The sequence below is a fragment of the Antedon bifida genome, chromosome 9 (assembly GCF_963402885.1).
Source record: "Antedon bifida chromosome 9, ecAntBifi1.1, whole genome shotgun sequence".
Taxonomy (NCBI): domain Eukaryota; kingdom Metazoa; phylum Echinodermata; class Crinoidea; order Comatulida; family Antedonidae; genus Antedon; species Antedon bifida.
This window is the reverse complement of record NC_136234.1, coordinates 9,084,843-9,105,789: the sequence shown is the minus strand read 5'-3', so window position 1 is coordinate 9,105,789 and position 20,947 is coordinate 9,084,843. Positions and strand designations below refer to the sequence as shown.

Genomic DNA, 20,947 nt, shown 5'->3' with positions numbered 1-20,947 from the left:
AATTATTTATCTTGTGATATTATTGTATTTGAAAGGGGGGTTTCGGGGATTTATTTGACAATAAGAAGATTGTTGATATTTTGTCTGGAAGGATTGGGAAATTTGGGGAATTGTATAAAGTGTGTGGAGAATAGGGATACTGTATCATTGTTTGAGAATTGGTTGGGTTTTTTTTTTGTGGTTTTTTTTTGGGGGGTTTGGATTATAAAAGAAAGAATTGTTTGTCAAAAATTATTATTAAATTTACTTTTTACATTTATACGTGTACAGTTGTGGCTATTTACCGGTGGTTACCAGCAATTACATGTCCGAAAGAGCCGTAGTTGCGGCTGTGTGACAGCCAGCATCATACCGGTATATTGCAGGCACATCTGTGAGAAAGGGGCTCAGAGTTTTTCACCGAATTTATTCAAAATGTATATATTTATATTTGCTCTAATGAAATATTTTACGAAAAAATGACTGAAAGTACGACATTTGACCCTCGACCCAATTTCTCAATATTTGCATACTGTAACTAAAATGTCTGAAGAGACTTTGTTTTGGCATCAAATGACTCGGATACAGGTTTCTATTAACCAGCATAGGACAGTTTTGTAATTTCCAAAATCAGACCTTTGTCACACACCTCAAAAGTATGCAAATTAGTATAGTACAAGTTAAATGAAATATGTAAATATAGGGGGTCACGTTACAGTCTTCTCATACCTCGAAAACCACTTATGCAAGAGAGTTGATAATTCACAGACTTATTCAAAATGTACATATTTATATTTGCTCTAATGTGACATTTGATCCTTGACCCCATTTCTCAATATTGCAATACAACTAAAATGTCTGTAGACACTTTTATTTGGCCTCAAATGACTCGGATACAGAAAGTTTTGACTGAGTATAGTGCCCCAAATTGCAAAATTTATAGTTAACCTCAATGGTGATGTCCTAGTGATAAAAATAGTGGTGATATACATCCAACAACTACAGCAATAACCTCTAGTTTTGAAAATCCTGAGCTTCTATTCTCTGTAAAGCTTTCAGCATCTGGGACAGTTAAACCATGGGAATGTGAGTGACCAAGATTAGCTATCTCTGGTAAAACATGTACAGTAGCAACATACAGGAATGTTCCAGCAGAAAACAACATAGCTATCCCTGTTGCATTTATTGATGATAATGCCTCTTTACTTGTCTGCAAATAAAAGAACAGGGGAGAATAAAATTATTCAGTAGACTTTATTTAGGCAATTTTAATTTATATAACATTACAGGTGATGAGACCAGAAGGAAAATGGTACAGTATAATATGCAAATAAATAGTGTAATGTAGCAATTATTCAGTTCAATGATTTAGCTGTTTCCAAACACTACAGAAAACATTTTCAATTTATGTACTGAAAGAGAATAAAACCTTCTTACTTGACTTAATGCGAAATAAGAATAGTTATATAATAATAATGAGAAGAAATTATTCAGTAGACTTTATTTGGGAAATTAATTTATAAAACATTACTGGTGATGGGACCACAAGGAAGTACAGTATAATATGCAAATAAATAGTGTAATGTAACAATTATTCAGTTCAAGTAAATCATTTGTTCTACCATCAATTTTTAAAAAAAGTTTAATTTTATTAATAAGTAACTGGAAGTGGCAATTCCATCTAAAATTACCTTAGCTACAGAAATAAACCATTTTCAATGTATGTACTGAAAGAGAATACAACAATCTTACTTGACTTAATCCAAAGTATGTCACAATTGTTGTAAATGGAGCTGCAATAGCAAAAACAAATAAATGTTTTCGTATTCTGCTTCGATCAACCTTTTCATGCATTAAAAATGAAACTAAACCAAAAGCTGCAGGCGCCTATAAAAAAAAGAAAATGAGAGCAATAATAACAAACAACCAGATTTAATTCGTCACTATGACGAATTATAGGTTATATGCATTGATTTAATCAACCTGAGATATGGAAAGAACAAATAAGGTTGGAAAATGCACACATAGATGTACAATTAAGAGAGCATATATTTCATAATAGGATAAGATCGTCTTATTATTATAAGCAATTTATAAATGATATATGTATTATGCCAAATCCCCAAATAAAATGGGAAGTAGAATTTAGAGATTGACTGGAATGAAATATGGAATAGAAAAGTATTAAGTGGAATGAAGCACATGGTAAAAGTAGCTCAATTTAATTTTAAGTTGTTACATTGAATCCTTATATATGTAAAAAAAGACTAAAAAGTTGGAACTTATCCACATAGTAGAGTAGAACTAATGAAAAAAAGGGGCCAACCTCAAAAAAATTGCAACAAAAGGTTTTTCAACGGATTTTGGTAGTATTGGGTGTACTAAATAACAGAAAAAAAGTCTCAAGAATTTTGACCACCGGAAAGTGTTTTTTTTTCAAGATGGCCGCCAAAATAGATAAAACGTTAAAATGTCAATACCTCCTAAACTACTTGGTCTATTGATATGATTTTGGTACCAAAATACTCAGAACATACATATTTATATTTGCCCTAATAGAACATTTTGGCCAAAAATGACCGGAAATGCTATTTCTTGCATGTTTGACCTTTGACCTTGATATGTTGTATCTTGGTAACAACTGACCGTAGGGAAACAAATTGTGACTCAAATTGTTCAGAATGTACATATTTACATTTATTGTAATGAGACATTTTGTCAAAAAATGGTTAGAAGTAAAGGTTATTGACCTTTAACCTTTATCTATGTAGAATGTCCATATCTCGGCAACTATGTGTGGTAGAGATTTAAAATTGGGCTCTAAATACTGAGCATATGCTTATTTATATTTACTCTAATGAAACAGTTTGACAAAAAATGACCAGAAACGACATTTTTTGATGATTGACCTTGATATGCTATATTTCGATAATGACTGACTAAGACATACTATTTATGGCTCAATTTGTTCAGAATATAATTATTTTTATTTCGTATAATGGTCTAATCTACCCATGGAATTAAGAGCTTTCCTGGGTAACTGTAATATTTATAAAGACTTTTAGAATATGAGTTCAAGTTCAAATTGTTCAGAACATACTGTATACATTCTTAATAATAATAGTGAATAAAAAACCCGAAAAGTAAACAAAAACAAATATAATAATAATTTTTAATTTCTAATTACGGTATAGCAGCAGTTGATTGGATATTGTGCATGTATTTAGTACGGCTTCCTAAACAACTTTTTTAACTTCGTCTTCATCATCGTCATCAATCTCTCTATCTACGTTGTTCCATTCTTCTAGTTGACACACTCCCCAAACTGAAGTACATGCCAATCCATAGCATCTACAACTGCAACATACAGTTTTACATCCAGTAGTACAGTTACAATGGATGATTTTCAAAAGTTCTTCTGAAGCAGCAGTTTCAATCGTCATTATTGGCACAAATGTTTTATTAAAAACTTCCCCGACTTGGTAGCATCCATGGTATTATCTTTCTTTATCCATTGCATGATTTGATAGTATACTCTAAGACTGTGACATTTTGTAGCAGATGAGGTTGGTGGTAGTAGTTGTTGAGGTTTGATAAATTATTTACCCTCAGCAACTTTCTTATTAAACAGCTTGCATCTGTAGCTATTTGGGAAATCCAGTGACTTGGCTCCAAAACGAATAGACATGGCCTTTAATCCAAACTCCTCGATAGTTTGAAATTTCTGATGCGGTTGAGTGAAACTATCGGCACACATAAGTGTCATATTCTAGGTTACTTTCTATCCATTTATTGATTTATTTGCCTTCCTAAAGATGTCTTTAGGCTTTGAAGAGTGAGGGTGGAAACGGACTTGATATTTCATTACATCGTCTAGAGAGATTTGTCCTAACTGAATTTGATGGAAAGAAAGAAGAATTCCTGTCAAGGCATGAGAACAAACACAAATTTATCAACATGCTTTCATATGAGCTATAGAAAAAAGAGTGGAGTTGTGGCTTGATGGTTATGATGCTTGGCTACCACTCCAAGGGTCCTGAGTTCAAGTCCCGTCACATGTCAGGATTTTTTCTAAGGACCAAATTACTCCACTCCCAAAGACTTGTAATAAGACTTTGTTTACGTAGAGCATCTTGTGTATATGTTTGTCTTGTGAACCTCTGAGGGTCCCTAATGATCAGCAATAGCTGGATGGATCACCCTCATTAAATATGGTTTTAAAAAAAACAAAAAAAACGATGTTGACATTGCTCTGGCAACAGTTGAAGTCTCTGAACATAATACAGTAACTTTGATTGGAGAAGACACGGACTTACTGGTACTTTTACTGTATCATGTAAATACAACAAACCGAGAAATGTACTTCAGATTAGACAAAGGAAAAGATGGGCCTACTAGAGTGATTAATGTAACCAGATTGAAATCTGTTTTAGGATATAAAATCATCCATTGTAACTACTGGATGTATGTTGCAGTTGTAGAAGCTATGGATTGGCATGTACTTCAGTTTGGGGAGTGTGTCAACTAGAAGAATGGAACAACGTAGATAGAGAGATTGATGACGATGATGAAGACGAAGTTGGAACAGTTGTTTAAGATGCCGTACTAAATACATGCACAATATCTAATCAATTGCTGCTATACCATAATTAGAAATTTAAAAGTTATTATTATATTTGTTTTTGTTTACTTTTCGGTTTTTTATTTACTATTATTATTAAGATTGTATACAGTATGTTCTGAACAATTTGAACTTGAACTCATATTCTGAAGGTCTTTATAAATATTACAGTTATTTGATTCCCAGGAAAGCTCTCTATTTCATAAGTAGATTAGACCATTATACGAAATAAAAAATAATTATATTCTGAACAAATTGAGCCATAAAAGGTGTATCTCAGTCAGTCATTATCGAAATGTAGCATATCAAGGTCAATGGTCAAACATGTCGTTTCTGGTCATTTTTTGTCAAACTGTTTCATTAGAGTAAATATAAATAAGTATATTCTCAGTATTTAGAGCCCAATTTTAAATCTCTACCACACATAGTTGCCGAGATATGGAAATTATACACAGATAAAGTTAAAGGTCAATAACCTTTACTTCCAACCATTTTTTGACAAAATGTCTCATTACAATAAATGTAAATATGTACATTCTGAACAATTTGAGCCATCATTTGTTTCCCTACGGTCAGTTGTTACCAAGATACAACATATCAAGGTCAAAGGTCAAATTGTCAGAAATGGTATTTCCGGTCATTTTTGGCCAAAATGTTCTATTATAGCGAATATAAATATGTATGTTCTGAGTATGTTGGTACCAAAATCATATCAATAGACCAAGTAGTTTAGGAGGTATGGACATTTTAACTTTTTATCTATTTTGGCGGCCATCTTGAAAAAAAACACTTTCCGGTGGTCGAAATTCTTGAGACTTTTTTTCTGTTATTTAGTACACTCAATACTACCAAAATCCGTTGAAAAACCTTTTGTTGCAATTTTTTTGAGGTGAAACCTTATTTCTACTCTACTAACAACGGACAAATGTAATACGTGTAAGAATCATACAGAAAATGAAAAACATTTATTAATCGCATGTAAAACTATTCAACTGGTCTAGAGAAAGTTTAAAGATATGCTGGTTCAGTGTCTTCCGAATGAGGTAACAGACAGCAAGACTTCCCAAAGTGGGTTAATGTAATTTTGGGAACAAACTTGTAAATGAATTAATTTCAGTTTTTACTTTTTGTATATAAATCCTCTATAATATATAAAGAACTAGAAACAACAGAAAAAATAGAATCTGCAAATATTTTGGGTCGGTTTATTTAAAAATGAAATTATAAACCTCAAATTAATTTCAGTTTTTACTTTTAGTATATAAATTCTCTATAATATATAAAGAACTAGAAACGAAAGAAAAAAATAATATATATGTGCTGGAGATCTCTCTCCCTACGATTTACAATAATATTTTATATTAGCGTGAAATATGCTGTATAATCAGTTTTAATATAAAATGTGTAGCCCATTTTTAATTTCAAGAGATTTTAAATGTAACCCTTGATTATGTTTTTAGACAATTGTAATAATATATGAAATCCACAATATTCAGCATGCCTGTATACTGTATGTAGGTCATAAGTAAATGTTTTTATTAATTGTAAATTTTATTTATTTATTTTTTAAATATACTATGTAAAAAAAAAAATGTTTTAACAATAATCACAAATATGCACGTGTCACCTTGCATGTGACAAGAAAAGATGGAGAACATGACCTTGTGTTTTATTTTAATAATACAAGACAATATATGCCTTATATAGAGAACTTGTATATATTTCAATAATTTGTACAGTAAACTGAAATAATAGTGAGACGAGCCCATAAAAGACAAAAAAAAAAAATATTTGGTTTACAAACTTTTCATACAGACCATGACCATCTCCGCAGCAAGATGGATGTTGGGTGCAAATTCAGACCGGATAGGATGTTGCACGGCGGCGTGCATATTCTTTGTGTTTGCTTTTTATATAGATTTTAAAAAAAACATACCTTATGAAGCATAATAGCAATAAATACTATGGTTTCAACATCTACTCTTGATGTAGATGCAGCAGCTCCCATTGCTATACCATCTGCTGCTGCATGGACTACTAATCCCAATGTTGCCGTCATATTGTCTCTTCTAATTTTATCTCCATCTCCTGATAAAAAGTATAATCCTGTTATTTTAGCTATTGTAAATGTGGATCAGACCGGTGGCACGGATTTTCAGCTGCTTTCTGACTACCCATTTTTTATTTTTATGTGTTAAAATTTATACATAAAAATGCGCAAAATTAATTTCCAATAAATTTTCCGTACATTTCAGGTCATTCTAAGCATTCAAAATTTTTGACATTTTTCGCGCTTTCCGTACTCACAGCTCGTACAAATAAGGTTTTTGCAATTGATGTTTGTTTTTCTACCTTCTGTAGATTTCATTCATTTTGATGAACATTGATTGAAAATGATAATGATGCACGTTTTACATCTTAACTTTCATTTTTAGGCTGCATAAAATGTATTGTCTTTACTGTAAAAAATATTTTACAAACTGACAACGCCTAGCCTTAGAAAGTGCGATTATTGTACGTCAAATAATAAAGTTAGAATCTTTTGTTTTTTTAATAAATGAGTGAGGTCCAGTGTACACATCTACCTTGTGTGCACTTTAAAGAACCTAGTACATCTTTCGAGATGAGTAGGGGGTTACCCCGGTGTATTAGTACATCACAGCCACTGTTCACCAACTGGGAGACCAGTCTTTGACTGAAGAGGTTACCCAGTATAAATATATATTTCAATCAATCAATGGGCAAGTCAAGCATTTTTTACGGTCGCTGGAGCACGCTGTACAGCGAGGTCTGATTTTCAGCAGGGAGTAGCTGGTAAACAGTTACGTAATCAACCCCTCGTGGAATATTGACACACGCTTTTTTTAAAATATTTTCCGCGGACAGTACGAACTCAAGGGTAATGTATTCTGGATGGTACTGTAACAGTGAACTCTCTGTACTTAACAAAAGATTAAAGGATAGCATATATATCACAGGAAAATGTTGCAAAAGATAATGATTATTAAAGTAACAGTAACACAAAAAAAGAATGTAGTAAAAGATTTACACAAAGAAGATTAAAATGGTATGGACACATATTTAGACTATCGGATGATACACCAAAATAAACAAGCAATGAAGGAAACTGAAAAGTAAAAACACCACTAGGAAGACCAAAAGAAAACTGGATAAACCATCCTGCCCAAAACATGGGCAAAATATGGAAACAAATCGTGGAAAGCGTATGACGGAAATCGTTTTCAAGAAGAATAGGATGGCATACATGTTGCGTTTGCGCAAATAACCGAAACTCATCACAGTGACGAGTTCAAATCTAGTCTGTTTTTAGATCTAAAATTGTAAAAGTTTCTTTGATTTTGTTTTTATTTCTGTTGGTTGTGAATTGAATTTCTAACAAAATCAAATTTAATACCTGGTGAAGCACCATGTCCACCGGCGCACTGATCTATAATTAACATGAAAACAAATCCAAGAACAAGTGAGATACCAACTGTACTGTGCAAATGTTCATGCCTTGAGTGGGTATGGTCAGGAATTGCTGCCTCATGTTCTTTTGCATTCTCTACCTCTTCAACATGATGTTTTTCATTATCTTCTGTAAGATAGTAAATTTACAATAATAAAGTGATACCATACTAATTAGTGGTAATCTACCCGCAAACAAAATGTAAATGTGCACATTAAATTCATACACTGTAAGTGTAAGGAAAATATAAAAAAATGGGGGTAAACAGGCATTCTGATGAAATGTATCATTTTTTAAAGTAGACATATTTTGTAACATTTTCACATTAATATTTTTTTACGGGCACAACCTGTCATGTTGAACATGCTCGTAGAACACAATTTCAAGTTGACAAGTTAAACAATGTATAAAGTTGTTTTACAAAGTTTGAAAAACACAAATCGTGCAATTAAAATAAAAATACACGTTCCCTGCGCTGTGCACAAATGTGCACACCTGGTGGGAATATTTCGATTGCTTAAAACTTTTTATAACTTTCTAACGTTACAAAATCTGGTACAGTATAAAGTTCCAAAAAGTTAACCAATAGACAACATTTTAATATGAATTCAAAACCTTCCATAATAATTAAATTGTAGATATGATTTCATATAAAAATATTGTCTATTGAATGTCGTGACGTCTTCATATGGCCAGTTAAATTCAAAAAGTCAGATTTTCATATTTTTTAAAATTTTTATCACGTTTAAAAGAGCGTGCTGTATCATTTCTACGTACACAATTATCTTCTGAGTTAAATATGATTTGGCTCAGACAGACAATCATCATTTGAAATCTCTATCTTCATGTTGCATTTTGATGACGTAATCATGTTAAAAATTGGAATAAAAGATGAGTCTCGTAATTTTATCTATGCTACACTGTATTTTTTATAACATCGTATTCTGTACAGTGTATACGGTTGATACTGTATGCTGTATGGCACAATTTAGCACTGTAAACATTTACTTCAGGTCACAGGATGGCATAATAATTTTCATCACGGTGAAGAGTTCAAATCTAGTTCTTCTTTCCTTCCGCTCTTCTTTGTGCGTCACATTTCTCTAAAACGTGTTAACAACATAACATTTCGTAACTTTGTCAACATTTACGTGAAGTTGTGCACCTCTTAATTTTTAAAAACGTCAGAGTTGCGCAACTTGACTTGCGCACAATTTTATGAATTTCAATGATTGATCATAGATTAAAAACCAAAACTAATTTTGTATTCAAGACATTTGGTGAAAATATAATTCATAACTAGATTTGAACTTGTCACTTTGACGAGTTCGGGTTATCCGCGGAAACGCAACATGCACATACGTTAAACTAAATGAACCTCGACAATTATTATGCCATCCTATGACATGAATTAAGTATGTTTACAGTGTGCTGAATTGTACCTATTTCGTGTCATACAGCATATTACAGTATTTACAGAATAGCATAGATTAAATTATGAGAGTAGAGACCCATCTTTTAAATCCAATTATTAACACGATGACATCGTCAAATTGACAAATTATTTTAGAAGATAATTATCTAAATAATTACATTAATGAAAATTAAAGAATTTTGGGCACGTAAAAGTGAGTTGCGCTCTCTTTTAAATGCAATGAGCTTTTACGAAAGAGATGAAAATCTGACTTTTTGAATTCAACTGGCCATATGATGATGTCATGACATCAAGATAGACAAAATTTGTATGCGTAACTTACGCTGCGCGACTCTAAAGTCATATAACAAAGTTTCTTGCACATCTACAGTTAGAGGTCAATCTTCTGACAAAGATACTGTATACAATCTTATGTTAACAAGAATTAGAGATACGCTGCGAACAAAATTCGTGGAAAGAAAGAAGAATAAGGTAGAAAAAAAAAAGATCCTGACAATAACAAGGGGTTATCCGCCAAGTGCAGATAACCAAAGAGTCAACTTTCTTTTGATTAAAAATGGCATGTTACGCGGACACACGCATTTAAAATGTTAAAACGTGCAAAATTAATTTCTAATCCACTTTCTACGAATCATGTCAAATGGGTTACGGCTGCTGCATAGAAAATTTAAAGCCTCATAAATTTCTTCCGTACATTTATTCCTAGTTTTATGGTGTTTTTTACATTTCAGTTAAAAGTATTGATACCACAATTTAATATTTTGCTTTCTCCTTTTAAAACTATGTATGCAATACATTATAAACAAATATTTTGAAACTTTTGGTGAAAATATCATATTCAAAAATATATTGATGACATTTTTGGTAGGCACGGGACATATCATTTAAATCCTTTTTATTTCATAATAAAACCATGCATCTTGTTTTTTTTTTGCCCATAAATATACTGCAGTTACTTTTTTTTCAAAGTAAGCTCCAATTATTCATAATAAAGTATTTTATTAAAATTGTTTATTAATTTCATACATAATTGTTACTTCTGAGACATTTCGATTGGGGGTTTTTCCTCACTTGTGTTTATTGAAGTAATGGCTTTAAAATTGAATTTTAAATCTTAATTTTCAACTCCTAAGGATATTAAATTGCAATAGATTTAAACAAGTTTAAAAAAAAACAAAAACATTACTATCAAAATTTATTGAATGTTACGGATGGGACATTTTTTTTAAAGATGTGATGACAATATTGTAAGAATGAAAAAGTGTTTTTGTACTGTAGACTGAGAAGTACTGTACAAAGGTGTTAACTGTTTACTGTTTATTAATCACAAAACATTGTGGTCTGTATTTAAAATAACAATCCACAAAAGAACAATACCTAAATCCAAAACAACATGACCAGTATGAATGGGATTGGGAGTATTGGGTGTGGTCATCACTTTGTAGATTTCATTCTTTGGTGAATTTGCAACCAAGAACCTTTTATAAATCAGATACTAAATAATTAAGATTGAATTTTAATAGAAGTAGGCCTACAGTTATTAAATCCAAGCAAGGATAGAAGAAAATTTCAGATGCAACTTGGATCCACTAACAAATTCAGACGTCAACTTTTAAAGATTCGCCTTAAATGTGTTAATATCTTGAAGTCTTGTCTAATATGCCAAGCATAACTTTTATAATAATGTAAATAAATATTTTGATAACATTTTACAATATTGCTTCTCATTATAACTCTTCGAATAATTAATTTTATAAATAATATTTCATATTTATGAATTTTAATATTTTCACTTGACATAAACTTTTAAACAGTGTTTCAAAGGTTGAATTATATTTTGATTTGTAAATAAAAGATTACATTGATGTAAAAAACTTATTTTTAAATTTTTTTAATAGCAAAATTATACAATTTTTTAACGTGGACAAAGTTGTCCTGTCCGCGACGTTAGCAATGTCCCGTCCGTAACGACATACAAATCATATTTATTAATAAATTTGCAGTTCAATTTTTATAATTAACATTCAGTTATCTAAAACAACTATCTGGCAACATAATAATACAAATTTTAAAATCTCTTTTAAATGAGGAGAAATATTACAATACGTAAACCTTCTCAAAAGTCATGTCCATTTGCCGTCCTGTCCGCGACGCATACAATTTTCATAATAAACATTTTTTTGTACAGTCTTTTTTCTTTTTTTGACTTTCATAATAAACATTGGCCATATATGTATACATTTATTCTACTTTGAATCTTGTATTCTTTTTTATTTCTAAGATATGTTTAGTTATATTCTCAAAAATGTCCCGTCCGTAACAAAAAAATACTGTGGAATGCCCCTTTTATTCACATAGGTATATAAAAATTGGTATATTTTTAACTTCAAAGACATGTCACTTTTTGAAATTTCACTAACATGTTGTGGTATAGGTGACAGCAGGATATTTCCTCGATACAACAGTTTTCGCTGTGTAGCTGCTGTTTACCCACGTGTGTGTATTGCGCAGTACTACTCTACTATGTTTGTTTACTATGCTATATAATGAACAATGTTTCGTTTTAAAATTGCGTTTGAATGAAATATTAGGCCTATGCTTATTTAGTACTATGGGATAATAAGGACTGTTTAAATTAAATACTGTAAATGTCAAAATAATAGAATTTACAAAATACGATTAATTTTGTTCCATTCGTAATTCATTTGCCCAGTGTGTTTATATCCATGTGTGTATGATCCGATGGATACTCTCTTTGAACTGTACTTTTTATGTTTTGTTTAACCTTTAATTTAGTGAAGTTGAACTTTTAAATAAAGTCTTGCATACTTCCTTACCCTAAAATGTTAATTATAATTTATTTTTATTTATAACTAAAATAGTATTTATTTTAAAAGACACCTTCCCTACGTTTTTTAGATCTAATTTAAGATCACAAACTATATTTAATGTAAAAATAATACTATATGGTCCTATTGCGATACCTTTTTTCGTCTTTAAATGGTTAAAAATGTGAAAAATAAGTCGAATCTAATAATTATAGCGGCCCGCTATAAATCCCAAAATGCATTGCGCGCGGATTGATATTTTTGATTTTCTTCTGTAATTCACCCACTTTTCGATTGATCATGAGGCCAAAACAAATGGAAGACTCCTAACTTTTCAGCGAAAATACCGGGTTTTCCCCAATTTGTATTCAACGGAGTCTGGCAAAAATAGAATGACAATTAATGCAGCAATTATACAACGTCAGGCTAGGTATATAGCTAGCGTACGATGTTCGTACGTTACCGATGTTTACCAGCTAGGCCTACAAAACTAAGCCTAGCTAGGCTAGGCCTAAAGACCGTCCACGAGAGGTCACTCGCTGCGAGCTACTTAGTTTACCATAAAACGTACATTTAAGACAAGAAATGACCTGGTTTAATGTTTTTAAAGTAATATATATGTATTATTTTTACAAAATGTCACAAATTGTAGGGAAGGTGTCTTTAAATACTATCTAGTTTATTATCGCGCATGACTAAAAAAACAAAACAACAAGATCAGGCAACACTTTACACTAGTACTAGCCGCCGGCGAGGCTTTGAGCAGTTTTTAATTGCTATTTTCTTTAGAGAGAAATCCATTTTTTTTACATCTGCCAATCTTATTATTAACTTACTTACTTTCAAGATCTGCATACATAGTATGTATACCTTCTGGAATAATTACAGCAAGTGATGTTCCTACAAGAAGTCCAGCACCAACAATTGTAATAAAGCGCATTTTACTCTGTTAAAATACAAAGAAAAAATATAATTTATCACTATGTTTATGCTAGCATACTCTTTGCAAAAAAGCAGTATACGATCCGTATGTACGTTAAAAAAGTATACGGATCATATACGATTTCACTGTTTACATTATTTCCACTCTATTGCTTCACAAAGAGTTGGAGTCATATATACGTTTATAATGCGGACGTATATGTTGTTTATTCATGATAAAAATGCCGTATATGGAACAGTATACGAACTATACCCTATTTATAAATTGGCACTATAAACCAATAATTATAGCTTACATAAAATAAAATTATATACAGTATAGTATTAATCAGAAAATTCCCATGCAATTACTACAAAAATTAAATTAAACATTTTAACTAAAAATAGGCTTATATTCAATATAACATTCACATATAGCATATCAATTAGTATGTAGACAAGAAATTGATTTAGATTAATAAACAATGTCTACCAGCAAAAATATCAAATATTAAAATATCATGATGCAGCAGTTCGGGTCGTATACGAGTCGTATACAAAGCGTATATGGAGGAACTTGTTTATAAATGATCAAATACGCTGCCGTATACGGTTCGTACAGTATATGCTGATTGTGCGGGCAAGAACTTCTGAATACGTTTCGTATACGTAGTGGACGTCCTATACGAAACATAAACAAAACATATGTAGAGGTACTATTGGACTGCCCTCAGCCAGGAGACAGATCTGCAAGCTAGATATGGTGTGGAAATACGAAACAGATTTGAATGTTTAAGAACTGAGAGTAAAGATGACATCTCTTCTCAATATGACTGCCTGGTGAAGGCCAACAACGAAACAGCGGCTAAACTTTTACCCAAAAAGAAAAGGAACAGGAAACTACTTGCTAGTGAGGATCACAGAGTTTCTACAGCAAGACATAAACTACAGCTGGCCTCAGAAGAGCACATCTCCCTCTGCAATCAACAGACAAGCAAAAAGCTACAGGCAGCAAAGGAGAACCTCGACAGAGCATATCTTGAAGCCAACCAAGACTATCTTCAAAGAAAAATGGATGAAATCAAGCAAGAGAGCAAAGGAAACAAGTTCTCATCAACATGGAATACCATTAATAATATCACTGGTAGAAAAGGAGCCAAGGAGGGACAAGTGAAGGGCAGATCTCAACAGGAGAGACTTGACAACTGGTACAATGCCTTCAAAAACCTCTTGGGAAATCCCCCAGTGGTCACGGATGAGGACGACGAGATTGAAAAAGTCTTTGATGAGCTTCCAATTCATATTGATAGCTTTGATTAAGAGGAATTGAGTAAGGCCATTAAACAGCTTAAAAATGAAAAGAGTTGTGGTGCAGATGAAATCCCTGGAGAAGTCATCAAATACTGTAACATTAATGACATAATTCTTCATTTTTGCAATATTGCATTTAATACAGGCCAGAGACCAGAGCTCTGGGATATTACTAACATAACCCCAATACCAAAGACTGGCGACCTAAGTAATCCAGAAAACTATAGAGGGATCAGCTTAACATCCATCATCAGCAAGACCTTCAACCGAATGATATTAAATCGTATTAGAAACCATATAGATCCTCTTCTAAGGTCCAACCAAAATGGCTTCAGACAGGGAAGAGGAACGGTTGGTCAAATTCTGGCTCTTCGTCGCCTTCTAGAAGGGGTGAAAGCCCGGAAACTACCTGCAGTTGTGACCTTTGTCGACTTTCGTAAGGCCTTCGACAGCATTCACAGAGTTAAAATGTGTAAAATAATGGCATGTTATGGCATCCCAAAGAAGATTGTCTCAGCCATCAGCAACATGTATAACACCACTAGGGCCAAAGTCATCTCTCTAGATGGGGAAACAGAAGTATTTGATATCCAGGCAGGTGTGCTACAGGGTGACACACTTGCTCCTTTCCTGTTCATCAGTGTTCTAGACCACTGCCTCCGCCAAGCCATACCAGAGGACAATGTTCAAGATCTTGGATTTACCATCACACCAAGACAGTCTAGGAGAATTCAAAAACAAACTATAACAGACCTTGGATTTGCAGATGACTGAGCACCACTATCTGATACAGTGGATCAAGCTCAGGAACTTCTGTTAGCCTTGGAAAGACAAGCAGCAAAGATTGGGCTTCATATTAATGCCAAAAAACCCAGTATATGAGTTTTAACAAGTCATCTGATGTACCAGTATTCACCCTAAATGGCAGTAAACTTCAACAAGCCCATGACTTTAAATATCTTGGTGCATGGATTGCATCGACAAGCCAGGATATTCATGTCAGAAAGGGACTTGCTTGGAAATCCATCAATAAACTGCAAAAGATCTGGAAATCTGACTTACCTAGACATCTCAAAGTCAACATTTCCAAACACTGGTCGAACCAGTACTTCTTTATGGTTCAGAAACATGGACGTTGACAAAACAATTGGAAAGAAGTCTGGATGGATGCTACACCAGATTACTCAGAGCTGCACTAAATATCAGCTGGATGGACAAAGTACCAACACGGAGCTGTATGGCGACATTCCAAAAGTCACCTTTAAAATAAGACACCGCAGATTAAGTGCTGCCGGCCATTTTTATCGTCACACAGAAGAAGCAGCAAGCAGATTTCTGCTCTGGGAACCCAAACATGGATCATCAGGTGCACGAAACAAAACATATATCAAGGTCCTTCTTGAGGATACCAGCTTAGGAAATACATCTGAACTTGCTTGGAAATCTAGCTATGCTGATGTCTGATTGATGAAGATGGTCAAATGCGGTCGATATATGATATGTAAATCGTATATGTTCGTATATGGGTTTTTTGCAAAGGGTACAGGACACTTAAAACAGAAATTACACAAACCAACAATGGTGTTGGTAGTGTACAGTAGAGTGCTAGCTTACAGTACCTGGATACACTGACAATAGCCCTTTCTCCTCGAAGAGCGAGATATAACTCGAAAAGTAGAAATTTTCATTGAACAACCCTCTCCACAAATGGTATGACCTATGCCCTCAGACGGGAGGGCATAGGTCATACCACCATCATCATTTCGCAAGACCTCTTTTCTGAGGGGACAGTGGGAGGGCGTTTATCCAGGTAAGCTAGCACTCATAGACTACCAACACCACTGTTGGTTTGTGTAGTCTATCTCGTGCCATTACCTCTCTGCTGTGGCTACTGGCATGAAGATTGTGGAATATAACGGTTAAGTGGGGTGACGTGAATGTAACCACATGCAACTGATGCATGTGAATTGGTGGTGGAGTGTCTGATAAAGCACATAGCTACATTTTCAGTTGTTGACTTTGAATATCAGTATCAAATTTGTCTACGCATATATAATTAGGTGGACTAAGTTTTTTTTACAATACAGCGTTTTTCGACGGTCCGTCATTTTCGCCATTTTTGATGACTTTTATTTAACTTATCATCCTTATTATTTTAATGCCTTCATGATTGCCCTTTGATTGGTTGACGCAAGAATCAACACACAAGCAGAAGAATTTTCTCGCGTGTGCCGTGACGTCACTTTGTCTCTCAGGCCTGTCTATTGCAGTTTCGCACCTAAAAGAGATACTTCACGGTCACCTCACCATCACCGTTGCGCAGCAGGTGAATAAGAGAGAGTGCAGTAGCCTAGGCCCATGGACGATTGAGCCCACGGACGATTGGGCTCATCATAGACGATTGGGCCTATTTCTTAATCGTTGATTGTACTGTGAAGCATGTCATGGTTGATGTGCTTTTATTTTATTTCAATGTTTTTTTTGCTACCAAAAATATACAGTTTAGCAGAAACAGGTTTATTTTACAGTGGACAATTATAAATCCAATTCATTTTTATGGACCAATTAACTTCCCTTTATTTTTAGCATGGGCCCGATCGTCCACATTTATCTCTATAATGTAGATTTTATTTAAAAATGTTTGCGGTAAGATCGAGAGATAAATAAGAAACATTGTACGCACGTCCTCCGACTCTGGAAATTAGGTATTCGTGAAGATATTAATTCCGCTGTGTTTCATTTACACAAAATTTGAACAGTTCGCGGTTACTGAATTACCTATGATGACATTTAGGGGTCAATCGGTTAATACCTTGTTGGGCTCGACCGATCGTCCGTGGTCCCGATCGTCTGTTCCCCAGCCTAGCCTCTAGGCTAGATAGACAGACGCTGGCTAGCATATTATAGCATGGCCTAGCCTCTAGCTAGGCCTAAATAAGGCTAGGCCTACCTACCTCTGAGAGTGTACACGCCAAAGGAATAGATCCGGCCACATAGCAGCCTAAAAACATCACGAATGCTAAAAGAGTTAGTCCCGTTGTTTCATCCATTATTATTAGGCCTAGTAATAGTAGGCCTACACAACAACCAACAACAACACAAAACACAACAAATGATGGACTACGGCGCAACAAAAATAGAGTGTTGGGTATATAGGATGATGTGGATATCCCAGTGATCTGTAATAGCCAAAGGCTGGATGGCAATCTTTTAATGTTATCGCAGTTCAAAAATGATTCTCCGTGGAGGAAACCAACAAGATGGCGGCTGCAATCGACCAATCAGATATGCCCTACGCAGTACGCACCACTACGCCTGTGTTGAGCCTATCTGCGTGAGAACGATATGCAACGCAGCGCGTTAAGCGTATAAACGCGAACGCATTCTCTATGATCCTCGTATACAAAAAATGCTAGATTTAATACCAAGAAATTATTCATTCTATTGCGATTAACAATAAAAATAATTATATTTAATTTTATAAAAACTTCACTGTGCTTTTACAAGAATATGTGTTGTAATTTATGTGGTCTTAATGTATTATATTAGATTATTATTTTTTATATTAAATAATGTTTTTTAACACATTTACGGCCGCCATCTTGTTGGTTCCCCTCCTGCTGTTGGAATTACCTTTTAGTCTGGAGTGCGCCCTCTAGCCTTCGGCTTACAGCTCACTGGAATATCCCGATGATGTCACCCTTTTTGCCCTTAAAAATTTAGGGCGCGCCCCCGACGAGAGTAGGGATGATAGAGACGATGAGGTATATTCAGAGCGTCATTCTGACGACTGGAGCATTCTCTACTTCCCCACGGAGCGCCATTTATGCCTTTATTAACTTCAATAATAGAAATAATAGTGGACCCAATTTAGCACCAGGGTAGCACAGTGATATAAAATAGAAATAAAGTCACTAAATTATAATATCATTTCGTATGTTAAAACACCGTGCTCAAGTGGACACAATTTGGCAACAGGGGAGCACAGTGATATAAAATAAAAATAAAGTCACTTAAGATTCAATATTTTCGTAATTAATACACTGTGCTCAAGGGGACCAAATTTGGCGTCAGTGGAGCACAGTAGTGATATAAAATAGAAATAAAGTAACTTAATTTTAATATCTTTTAGTATGTTAATACACTGTGTGCTCAAGTGTACCCAAGTTTGCGTCAATGGAGCACAGTGATATAAAATAGAAATAAAGTCACTTAAGTTTCAATATCTTTTCGTATGTTAATACACTGTGCTCAAGTGGACCTAATTTGAAGTCACTTAAGTTTCAATATCTTTTCGTATGTTAATACACTGTGCTCAAGCGGAGCACAGTGATATAAAATAGAAATAAGTCACTGATGTTAATATCTTTTCGTTTTCGAGTGGACCCAATTAAGTTTCAACATATTTTCGTATGTTAATACATTGTGCTCCAGTGGATCCAATTTGGCGCCAGTGGTGGAGCACAGCGAAATAGTCACATACAAAAACATCCAGAAAAAATACTTCTGGAATTCAAGAATATTTCAAACTTGGTATATATGTTCAATGTCGGTTACTCCATCCGCCGTAATGCAAAAGAAAAATTTGTTTCAAGCCATATCAGTGATTTTAATAACTTGCGTTTGTCTAAGATAAATACTTATTTAGTGTCCCCGGAAAGTGCACCTATTGATTCATTGAAATATGAAATTAAATATGAAGTCTCCAGTACTAGCCCACCATGGTTGGGGCAGAGCTAATAATGAAAATAGAGCCCAGAATTGCACTTATACTTATACTATACATAATCACCTATGATATTTATGATATTTGTTAAAAATTCAACTATCCAGATGCGACTTCAACAATTTAGGTGGAGTTTTCTACTTTAAAAACTCGACTTCGTATATGCCTAAGGCCTAGCCCGGCGGCGGAATTAGTCTAAGCTTTGAAATCGGTCTGGAAATCGTGTTGACCGCTGGCGTGTTGACCGCGAATTACTAACAATACCATCTTTCCCACTACACCTGCACAAACTCATTTGCATAACAACGAACGGCGTATCAAACTACGGTGAGACATACATACACGTAACGAAGATAATTAATTTCTTTTTTACATTAAAATTGAGGGCGCTAAACATAAAGTTTACGAGATCAAATACATGTAGCGAAAGCCAAAAAAAAAAGAGTAAAAAATGTGCTCTCCCTGCTTCAGCACTAAGGCCCTGCCACAGCCTTGGGGTCGTTTCCACCACATCATCACCAGATGCATTGCTAGTGCCTTCTCAAGATGTGTGGTGGAAAGGGGGACGTATAATTCTGTGAACCCCAAACACAGTTGGTCGCATACCTTTAACTCTATTCCACCGACCAGCGTGGGAATCGAACCCACGACATACGTGTTGTCAACACGACGTTCAGTCGCCTGAGCTAACTGGTCATTTTGGTTTTAACAAGGTTAATATGATATTTATGACGTAATGATGAATTACGTAATACACGTATAAATAGACTATTATCAATTGTTCGGTCGTGTACTACTTTATGGCGTAACGGGTAATGCTCAGGTTTGAGTGCTCTCAGTATTGGGTTCGAACCTCTACGGATATTTTTTTTTAATTGAAAATAAATATTGTTTTTGAAAGTGAGATATTTTGAGGGTTATAAATGTCAGGACTAAACAAGTGGACCTTTTTTAAAATCAGAAACAAAGTAGCATGGCATTATTTTTCATTGATTCATCATTCATTTCATATAGATATACTATTATCAGCGCTTCAGCAATGTACAGATTTGTGGCGTAACGGGTAATGCTCAGGTTTGAGTGCTCTCAGCATTGGGTTCGAACCTCTACAGATATTTGTATTTTATTTATTTTTTTTTTTAATTGAAAATAAATATTGTTTTTGAAAGTGAGATATTTTAAACATATTAAACAAGTGGACCTTTTTTAAAATCAGAAACACAATTGTATGGCATTATTTTTCATTAAATAGACTGCCATAAAGCCTCGAAAAGAAGCCCATGTGCTCCTTCAATTTTAGTACTCATGGGTGGGCTTCTTTTCCACCTTGAGTTCTTTTCAAGAGCTGCTGAGTTTCCGCCCGGAAAATGTTTTATTTACATGATTTCAACAATCTTCTAATGTAAAGATTAACAGCATCAAAATTTAACAATGTGGCGTGTTGACCGCGAATGACTAACATCTTCCCCATAATACACGTGCACAAACTCATTTGCATAACAACCACGACGGCATACCAAACTGTTTAAAATAGAGCTGCAAGGTCCACGAAAATGACATCTATTATTTTTTCAAACAACATGCATAAGAATCTTCAGTACCCCACCATGCTTGGGGCTGAGCAAAGACAATTTTGAAAAAAAATAGAGCTGCATAG

At 34.0% G+C, this 20,947-nt stretch overlaps 1 protein-coding gene across 2 annotated transcripts; it reads right to left on the bottom strand.

Moving 5' to 3' along the window:
• Positions 1-834: 834 nt before the first annotated feature.
• Positions 835-19,471, bottom strand: LOC144852501 (zinc transporter ZIP9-like). 2 transcript variants are annotated; one of them, XM_078710341.1, is made up of 6 exons: positions 19,357-19,471; positions 13,173-13,278; positions 8,016-8,198; positions 6,537-6,688; positions 1,732-1,866; positions 835-1,189 (listed from the first exon to the last, which is right to left on the bottom strand). In XM_078710341.1, the coding sequence occupies exons 2-6, from the start codon at positions 13,270-13,272 to the stop codon at positions 929-931; spliced, it is 831 nt and encodes a 276-aa protein (XP_078566467.1). In that variant the 5' UTR covers positions 13,273-13,278; positions 19,357-19,471; the 3' UTR covers positions 835-928. The 2 variants fall into 2 exon arrangements, with proteins under 2 accessions (XP_078566467.1, XP_078566466.1); XM_078710340.1 differs by lacking the exon at positions 19,357-19,471 and adding an exon at positions 17,519-17,748.
• Between the last annotated feature and the right edge of the window lie 1,476 nt (positions 19,472-20,947).